Raw genomic sequence first — 9,838 nt, 5'->3', positions numbered from 1 at the left:
TCGAATGCTTGTTTACAAGAGACATCTCTCTATTGTTTCTTAAATCCCTTCCTAAGGATGGCAAATCAAAAAGCAATTGAGCATCAAAAAGGAAGAACAGAGCTGTTTGAATAGGAAGTTGAACTCAGTACTTCAAAGGTTAAAGGTTTCTAATAATATTGATCCACCCTGTGGGTTGGTTTTTTTTTTTTTTTTTCTCTGTTTAGGTTAAATCCCTGCTGTATCACTGGTTTATACTTAATTTTCACGCTGGCAAAAATTAAGACAAAAAGTAAGGCACCAAAAAAAAACCTGCCCTGTATGACAACAAGCCTCATTAGTTATTACAGCCGAGGTGAAAAACGTGCAAGTACTTGAGCTGCATGTTGTGTTTCTGATTAAGATCCCATAAACAGGTTATTTCTTTATGCTATGTCCTATTTTGTCAGTTGAACAAGACGCTGAATCCAGGAATTCAAGAGTATCAGTACAAAACGTAAGGATTGTTTATTCCCAGTCCATGTAGACAGTCCTTTGTCAGAACAAATACTGAGTTACAAGGAGCACATCACCCTTGCTGGTAGCATCAATTTGTTTACCAGACTTCTAATTCCTTGGTAAACATAATGGAGGTTCTTCTTAATTAATGGCAGACTTCTTGGGGGCGGGGATATATAAAACGATATGTTGTCCCCATCTGGCTGATTGGTATTTTCAGTAACGAAAGCTACACCATAGCTGTACAGACTACAGCGCTAAGCAGGAACGCAACTGCGTTCTTTATGAAGTCTCCATATTTATAAATAGCCCGCTGATGCAGATCACAGAGACGCTTTACGCAATCTGCTCTCCAGTCATTTGAAACTACGCGTAATGTTTGTGGCATGATTGTATCATTTGTAGAAAACTATAAAAAATCCATTCAAAATAAAAATTTGATAGACAAACAAACATGCTGCGCATGCTTCAACAGAGCAAGAAAGATGCCTCATATTTTACTTCCTTTGCTGCAGCACATTTTATTACTCGGTAAGGATTCCTTTTTCCTTAAGGATTTTTTCCAGGATTCGCTCACGTTGCTCTTGTCATTACATCCAGTCTCAAAATAGTCATAAAATTTGCCTTTACATTCGAGAGCATGGGTGCCTCTTACAGGTTCACAGTTTAGGGTGACGCTCTCTCGCTCAGGTTCATTACCTCCTTTCTCGTCATTAAATTTTGCCTTTTCCTGATTACCGTGAGACCTGGCATTAGTGATGAATATTTCATTAGCAGGTATCTGGTCATCACTCCTGTAAGAAGGGGCACTGCCAATGTCATAATCCACCTGCTGGGAACAGCTTGGCAAAGAAATGGGAGAGGAGGAGGAGGAGGAGGAAGTATTTTCTGTACTAGCGTTAACAGAGTAGGGTAGATTTAAATAGTGACTGCCACACTCTTGATAGAAGCAGCACGTGTGGAGCTTCTCGTACTCCTCCTTTGCCATCCGGAGGCGTTTTCTGTAGGGACAGTCCTGAGGCACAAACCACTCTTGTGGCGAGGTGCCGCTGAAGGAGCAGGCGGAGAAGCACCAGTTGTTCTGCATGATGATTTCTCCATGGATTCTCTTCATTAGATTGTTGATGAGGACGGATCTCCGCAGGTAGACTTCAGGATCATCAATGAATTTCAGCTTTTCCAAAGACATGTAAAGAATATGGGCCCGCTCCTCAAACACGGAGATGGTCTGAAAATGCAAAAGACAGAAGATGTCGAACTGCAGGCAACCGGCTCTGTTCCAGGCAAGGAGAAAGAAAATGAAGCAACGTATTCCCCCTGTGCCACTACTTTTCTCATTCTCCGAGGCGCTTAAAACTGGCTTTTCATTTTGCACACCCATGTAGCTGGGGACCTGCTTTTCCCTGGCCGCAGCACTCACCCCGGTTTAGGAGGTAAGTAGCTGAGCGTTACGCTACGGAGGCAATCGCAGGGCACGAATCCAGGAAGGGAGAGCGAAATCCAGATGCGCACATCTGGCTCTTTATTTGCATTTGGGTTTAAAACATAAAATTGTTGTGCAGTTTTGCTCCAGTGACGACTGGGGACTTTTTGATGTAAATGGACCCAATTCCATCATCCCCTGTGGGGCTTCTACAAAGCTCTGAAGCCAAGCGAAGGTCCCCTCCTGCAGCCTCAAGGTTTGCCAAGGCGCGAGCCAGCAGCCATCGCCTCACGCAGCAAGTGTCGGAGCATTTCATCCACTGCCAGTGGAACAGGCCCTCCAGCGAGGAGGTCTCCGTTTGCCAAGCTCCTTTACACCGCTCTCGCGTACAAAAGTGCACGCAGGGAGGTAGGCAGGGAGGAACCCATCTCAAAGCATCACAGCATCTGGAGAGCAGCTGTTGGCCTTCGTACTACACCCTGCGCTCTACAGGACCGGTGGGAATGCGGGTAGGCAGGGACAGGGTCAGGAAACGAAGAGAGGATAGGGATTTGCAGAACTCCTGGCTCAACGCCCACAGATTTGTTCTCCTTTCCATGGCCCTTCCAGGATTCCCTTTCTCAGCCCTGGCAGCACGAGCAGGTTACTGCCCCCGGGAGGCCCCGGATTCTGCGCTGTAATCGCTACCCTGGGAATCAAAATAAGAGAGGGGGCAACGCATGCTACTGTGAGCACTATTAACTAATTTTCATTTTTAGTAAGAATTTGGTTTGCGTAGGAGGCGAGCAGCACAGCACAAAGAGAGACTGCTCTAAATCCCCCCCATCTGTGCCTTGATCGTTCTTCCCTTTCCCACATGGTTACAGCATTTTTGCAGAGTGGAAGTCGTAGCTATGAGGACTGAAAGAGCTTGAAGCACAGCTGCTTTTCACATCCATTCAGCTCTCCCCAGCCCTCTAGCTCTTTCCACAGCCTGGTCCTGTCTGCAGGGCTTAGAAGCAGCACAGTGCCTCGTAAAAATGAAAATTGGCCGTGTTTTCCTGTGAGTTCACAGCTGAAGCTCTTCTTTGTTAGAGAGAGTAATTTTCTGTAATAAATGACTCATTTTAAATTATACTAAGCCTATAGGTTAATTTGCGTCCTTTATACCTGCCGCAGCAATAGACAGTGAACCCAAAAAAAGCCTGGAGCAAACCAGTAAGCCTTGAACTGCGATCCTCCTGGAGATACGTCCTGGAGGGCCACCAGTAGGAACAAGTTGTCAAAGGCTTTCTACTACAAATGTTTGCCAACAGCCCTGGAGAGGAGCTCTGGGCCCTACCGTCATACCCTCTACGGGACAAGGAATCTCAGAACATAACTCTTACTCTACTGGGCAGCCAGAGGTATAAAAATGTGTAAGAAATTCAAAGAAACTCGGTGAGCATCCTCCCTCCCCCAGAGCTCGGTGCTGTAAACTGCAAAACACGTTTGTGCTGAACAGGAGAAACTGGTGAGCCAGGGTTTCTGATACGATATGCCTCTACAACGGCACCAAACGATGTCCAGGACAGGCCTATCTTACCAATACCTCTACAACTGGGTTTTATACCGTTAGAAAGGGACAAGTAACTATTCCTCCTTTTTGCGAGGAAAATAATCACTGATACAAAAAAATCCAGCAACCTAGCCAAGAAAAAAACTGGCTGAAATCAGAGAGTGATGTGACATGTGGGAGACACGCTCACTAACCGGAGCACATTTTTTCAACACCCTCGGTGCTATTTATTCATTGCTCTGGCAGCAGACAGAACACCTTCTGGAATTAATGGCGGGGCAGTTTTTCACCTTCCCGGTCAGGTACTTCTTTCCAGCCAATACTATTTGTAGCTGAAAACTCCTTCGGCTACTCTAAGGTCCTTGGGAAGCGAGCTTGGCCTTACTGCTCGCTTCTCCTCTGCAGAAATCCCCCAGGGTCCTCCTGGGCAGACCTCCCCGTCCAGGGTCCACGGTAGGGACGAGGCACTCGGTTCTCCTCGCATCTCAGAAGGTTGCCTCTGCGATGCAGGTAAAGATAACGCATAGACTTGCCCCACACCTTGATCTGGTTTAGCTTTCTGTCTCTGGGGCTCTTGTGGTACTATTGCCTCCCGTAAGGTGGGCTTTCATCAGATTATATTGTGTCCTCTCTACTGCCAGGAGTACGTGGGTAGCACTGGACTGCCATGGGCCAAGTACGATCCAGCGAGGTAAGGATGGTGTCTCGAGGCATCAGCTATCCTTAAGCACATCATCACTCCAGGCGTTCAGTTCCTTACAGGACTGAGCCCTTAATGAACGAGAGCATAAAACCTCTCATAAAAAAAAAGTTAGATTTCAATTTACGTATTCACTGGCCTAGGAAATGTTTGCTCTAATCCCTCCCCTGACAGCTTTCATTAAAAAAAATATTCTTTCATTTACTAATCTGTTCTTTTGGAGTTATTAGCTTTTTAATAAACAGGATTAAATACTGAAGGAGCTTGTACTCGCTTTCCAAGTCATTCTGGTTTTCTGGAGGATCTCTAACCCACTGGGGGTACAAGGAACCTATTATTACTATTTTCTCCCCTGGAAAAAGTTTTGAATGAGTGGGGAATCACGGGCCCTTTTATTTATGTTATTTCTGCTGTTCAAACGCTGCTACGGAGCCGTTTCTGTAAGCATGACATAAACTATCTAAGAACAAAATAATCTGGAAAAAAAAAAGTTATTCTCAGCATTTCCATTTACAGTTGTTATAAACGAAGAAAAGCCTTTGCTTCTTAAGCAATTCGATGACAATGAAACAATAAAAGTGAACAAGTGACAACTATTTGTTTCTGAGCAAACAGCTGGCTCATTCTCCTAATTTCAGCAGAGTATTTCAGCCTTCTGGAAATGGGTCAATTGAGTGTTACTAAGCATCTGAAACTCGGAGTAAAAATAACGACTATTAGAAAACATACTTTATGTGTACAGCTGCTGAGCGGTGGATGAAAATCCTCTTCTTCCACATATTTCCTTTTAAAGTATGTGATCTTGGATGTTGTTACAGGATTTGAAATTCCCCTGTAATGCGACCCTGCGGGTAATAAATCAGATATGACAAATGACATGCGGTTTGCCGGAGGTTCTCCAAACAAAATACTTTTCATTTCCCTTCGCGCTACAGGAGAACTCCACCGCGTATTTTCACATACATTCGCAGCGACCAGAAACAAACCCTCACCTGACCAACGCACAACTCGCCCGCCGCACCGGCTCGGCCAGCCGCGGGCTGTTTTAACAGGCAGCACCGGGAACCGGTGCCGTCCTCAGGACGCTCGGCTTCGGGGAAAACTTTCACTCCCTGCCCGCGGCCGGGCCGGCGGGCAGCTGCCTTCACCGGCGCATCCATCGCTCCGGAGATGCCGGGTGCGACGGCGCCCGGTGAACCCCGCGCACCTGCGGCCCCGCGGCCGCGCCACCTTCGCCCCCGGGAGAGCCCCCGCCCGCAGCCCGCGCCGCACCGCGCCCGCCCGGCCCCGCCGCCGCCCCAAGCAAGCCGGCGGAGCCGCCGCGCCTCCCCTCCGCGGACAAACCTCCGTCCCCCCGCCCGCCGCCGCGGGGCCGGGTTGGCCGCCCGGGCGTCCCCGCGGGGGATCGGCGCGGCCCCGGCGGTGCCTACCTGCGGCGGGGGGCCCGGGGGCCGGCGGGGCCGGCGGGGCGGCGGGGCCGGGGCGGCCGCAGCAGGGCGGCTCCCAGAGGGCGCGGTAGGCGGCGAGGTCGGCGGCTCCTTCGGCGGCGATGGGGCGGCCCAGCCGCTGCATGGGCAGCACCAGGGTCATCGCGGGCGCCGGCACCTGGAAGCGAAGCAGCGCGGTGAGCGCCCGGCACCCCCCGTCACCTGCCCTCCGCCCCCCGCCCCCCGCGTTCCGCCCCCTCTGCCCCCTCGGCAGTCGTACCTCTGTACGCACACGTATAAAAAATACACGCGCATATATCTTACATAGACACACGTTATTTTTTTTCCTTCTTACGGCAGGAAAAAGGCCGGAGCCCTCTCCCACAAAGGGCGCGGGGTCCCCGGCACCGGGAGTTAGTTCGCGCTCCCTCCCCCACCGCCCCCCGGCCCCGACCCGGCGGCCCCGGCCCCGGCGGCGCTCACACACCGGCACGGATCCGCTCACTCGCTTCCCATTTTCTCCCGGCGGTGTTGGCACGGCGCGCTCGGCACCGACGGGTGTGCGAGTCTGTGTGTGTGTGTGTGTGTGTGTGCGTGCGTGTGCCTGCGGTGTGCGTGTGTGTGTGTGCCGTGGGGTGTGCGTGTGTGCGTGTGCGAGAGAGCGCGCCCAGCAGTTAGGGATCGCGTTTCTTTCTTCTTTCTTCCCTCCCAAACGAAACAGACAGCAGAGACTTAGGTAGTTGTTTCCACTAGCCCCGATCGGACTGAACTGGATCTGCCTCCAGTCAAAACACTGCGAGACTAAGACAGAAAATTGGCTCCGGTTTCAAGCCGTGAGTTGCAGTCCCACCGGAGCCAAGCACAACATCGGCGGAGCGGGCGGAATATTAAGCAGGAGCGGGGACTCCAGGGCCAGCGCCAGGCTGCGAGCTGCCTCCTGCCGCGACAGCAGGCGGGAGGGGAGGGCACGGAGGGGAGGGAGCAAACTTTCTGCGAGGGGCAAGGGATGAGTTCATAGTCACCTACTTCTTGGCAGAGGAGCGCGGAACAATGCGCCCAGGCACGGCACGGCCCCTCCCTCTCCTTCCTCTTCCTCCTCCTCCTCCTCTCTCTGAGAAAGCGAGGTGTAGTTGTTTCCCCTCGGTGTAGTTTCCCTCCCGGAGGAAGGTGAGGGCCCGAACCAGCGGCGGGAAGGAGGGGCCGCAGGTGGGCAGGTGGAATTTCAGCAGTTGTTTGTGTTAGCAGCTGAGCGCTCTCTAACAAGAGGAAAAAATAAACCGCAGCAGAAGAGGGAGGAAAAATAAATCATTCACATCTGCCGGTTGTTTTCTTAAATCCTGGAAGAATGCGCAAGGCCGCTACTTTATTAAGAAACGGGCTTCTGGCACGCGCTAACTTTCTGTTCCTTAGCTGCGCGCACGCGTGCGTGGGTCTGCCCCGCGCTCCGCACCGAGGTGGGAAGCGGGAGGCGAAGGGGAAGTCAGCTGAAATCCCCCGGCGGTTTGCCTGAGCGAAGGCCACCAGACCTCACTGCGGTCGTACTAACGGGTGCTAAACCCCTTCCTCGGAGCCCGTTTACTGATCACGCGCTGCGCGTGGCCCTCGGTCATTTTCTGGCAGTAGTAGCCCTTTAATGGCATCTTGCTTTTCCTGGGCAGAGAAACAATGACATGGGGAATGGCCAGCCACTAGGCTGACCCACTGGAAGTTATCCCTGACACAGACAATATCTATTAGTTATTCCCTGCACCTTTTGTTACCAGCTGAGTACCGACACATGGAAATACTGGTCAAAACCACAAGCGGGTCAGTCTGCTGACCTAAAAGCAGGGCCAAAAAGTAGCCCAAAACCCAGCTAAAAAATCGTGTATTTTGTGGCTGAAAAGATTACGCCGTCATTAGAAAGCACCCATGGACTCTTCTCATTAATCTGCACCAAGGCATCACTCACAGGGAAACATCAATCTTCTTGTGTTGGCATGATGTCAACACTCAGTGTTTGTCCTTAGAGAATAAGGGTTGGAAGAAACTCGCTGCTGCTTTGGGAAAGTCAGGATTTCTTTGCTCATAATGAATTCAGCATCTCTTTGTGGATTTTTTTTATGAGAATCAGAGATTTCAACTGTGCAATTTTTTTAAAAAGCCCATATTTCATCACAAATAGGTCTTTCTATGCTTAAGCAGAAACACACAGGAAGGAAGGAACGGAGGAAGGGAGGAAGGAAGGAAGGGAGGAAGGATGGGAAGGAAGTGTTGGGATGCCTTCTGCACAGTGCTGCTGATTTATCTTGGAAAACTGAGTTCTCTGGATAGGCAGTAAAGTAAATGAACTGCTTCTGTTATTTACAACATGCAAAATTAATAGAGGCAGGCCAGTTAACTTCTATAAACAGCTACCGTCCGTGCACATTCTCCCTGTTTCCAAACTGTAGAGAAACAAGGCATAAATAATAGAACTTCCCTAGGAAAAAAAAAAAAACCAAACAAACCAACAAACAGAAAACCAAAGCCCCCTTTGCGTTACAAAGCTGTACAGGTGGCACTCAGCTACAAAATAAGCCCCATTTTGTAGGGAAGGAATTGCTTCAGCACACAGAAGCCGAGAACCAGGCTTTTAAAAGGGCTTGTGACTCTGGGCATGCTATTTGCTCCCGTTTGATTTTCAGAAGCGCTGATTTCCAGCTGCTGCAAATGAGCGGGAAGGGAGCCGTGAGTACTCGGCGCATGGGAAAAGTCAGCCTCCTCGAAGGTGGAACCGGACACGGCAAAACTGAAAGCCTGAAGCACGAGGTGGTATTTACTGAAAAAGCGCTACCGGTCCTAAGTCCGTAAACGGGGCTTCTGGCATTGCTCCTGAGGAGCCAACCTACTGTTTTTCCCCATTAAGGGTGGCAAAATCCACTGCTGAGTGTCTTGCCAGAAGTCACGCAGCAAATCAGTGTCAGAGCCAGAAATAGAACCAGATCTCATCGTCCTCCAGCCGTAAGCCCAACCCATTTATATTACATTGTCGTATGCAATGGAGGGATTTCATCCAAAATCCCGTTCGTTTCAATGAGACTTTGCAGAACAGCACACGCATTGTTATATTTCCATTAACACCACTGGAAATAAAGGATGAAAGATGTACATTTGAGCATACAATACATTTACTATACAAAAGTACAGCAAAAGGTTGACACTTAGGGCTGGATTCAATTTTGAAAAATCCATTTGGGAGCCTTGTGTGGGCTTCAGTGGCATGGAAGCCAGGCACAGTTTTTTATTGAACCCAGCCCTCCATCCTTAGGCTACCACAATTTTTCCATTTTGTCAGCCAAATGCACGCAGTGCGAGGACACCCCGAGGCATCTACAGCAGCCTGAAGGTTAAAATGTCAAACTTTTTCCATATGCAGTTTTACACAGTAAGACTACTATACATTGCTACACTACTCCATTTGCTGGGGTTTTCACTCACTGTTCCTCCAGAGCCATTATGATGTTAATGAGAGAACTGTAATGATGCCATTCACATTATAACAAGCCTGATACGATGTCAGTGAAAAGGGCTCTTTATACAGTTCCAGAATGCCTTTAAAAACCCAAACTTAAATATAAAATGCCTGTGACGATAATGTGGCAGGTCTCACCAAGATCAATAAAGAGAAGGGAATAGACTTAAGATGGCTATTCCTTTCTTAACTCCTGGGTTTGTGCCTAAGTACTGCAGCGGTTTCACCGTTTCCATTGCATAACAACAGGACTTGAGGAGAGAACAGCATTTCTTAACTGTACTGTACCATTGTTAACATCTGGATTGCAGCGCTTAGAAACCAAAACCACCGTCGTTTTGGTAGCAGTTACCTTTCTGGCGTTGCAGAAAGTGCACACTGCAGCAGCAGCAGCAATGAGAAATGCCGCTGCACGAGCGCTGCACACAGGCTCTGCAGACCCACGGGCTGAGAAAGCAAGCGACAGCGGAGAGAGGATGGGGAAAGGCGCAATCACATACCCAGACTGGTGTACGTACATTAAAAACAACAAACCCCAGCTATATCACATGTAAACAATTCCAGGCTAACCTCATTGTAAACTAGCTAATCTTTGTGGTTGCCGCAACAAAGTTTGGTATCGCCAACTGAGCCGAGGGAGGCAGGGCATCCTCTGGGCAGGAGCGTCATGGAAGACGGCATCAAGGCTCCCCTGGGAGCGGCAGATAAATGCACGAGGATGCCAGCATCGCTGACGAAGAGAGCAGAGCCATGGAGTGGAGACAATGGTGGAGCGATGACA

At 49.7% G+C, this 9,838-nt stretch overlaps 1 protein-coding gene across 1 annotated transcript; it reads right to left on the bottom strand.

The window, feature by feature from the left end:
• Positions 1 to 399: 399 nt before the first annotated feature.
• SERTAD4 (SERTA domain containing 4) lies at positions 400 to 6,601 on the bottom strand. Its single transcript, XM_054822037.1, has 4 exons — positions 6,052 to 6,601; positions 5,568 to 5,742; positions 4,867 to 4,982; positions 400 to 1,705 (listed from the first exon to the last, which is right to left on the bottom strand). The coding sequence occupies exons 2-4, from the start codon at positions 5,725 to 5,727 to the stop codon at positions 968 to 970; spliced, it is 1,014 nt and encodes a 337-aa protein (XP_054678012.1). The 5' UTR covers positions 5,728 to 5,742; positions 6,052 to 6,601; the 3' UTR covers positions 400 to 967.
• Between the last annotated feature and the right edge of the window lie 3,237 nt (positions 6,602 to 9,838).

This window comes from Grus americana, chromosome 3, assembly GCF_028858705.1.
Source record: "Grus americana isolate bGruAme1 chromosome 3, bGruAme1.mat, whole genome shotgun sequence".
Classification (NCBI taxonomy): Eukaryota; Metazoa; Chordata; class Aves; order Gruiformes; family Gruidae; genus Grus; species Grus americana.
This window is presented reverse-complemented; position numbering and strand designations above follow the sequence as displayed.

Coding starts and splice junctions, on each gene's coding strand:
- SERTAD4 (XM_054822037.1), bottom strand. CDS start 5,727: ATGACCCTGGTGCTGCCCATGCAGCGGCTGGGCCGCCCCATCGCCGCC. Junction 4,983..5,567: donor CCCCGGGCCCCCCGCCGCAG/GTAGGCACCGCC, acceptor TATTACCCGCAG/GGTCGCATTACAGGGGAATT. Junction 1,706..4,866: donor TCAGCAGCTGTACACATAAA/GTATGTTTTCTA, acceptor TTGCATTTTCAG/ACCATCTCCGTGTTTGAGGA.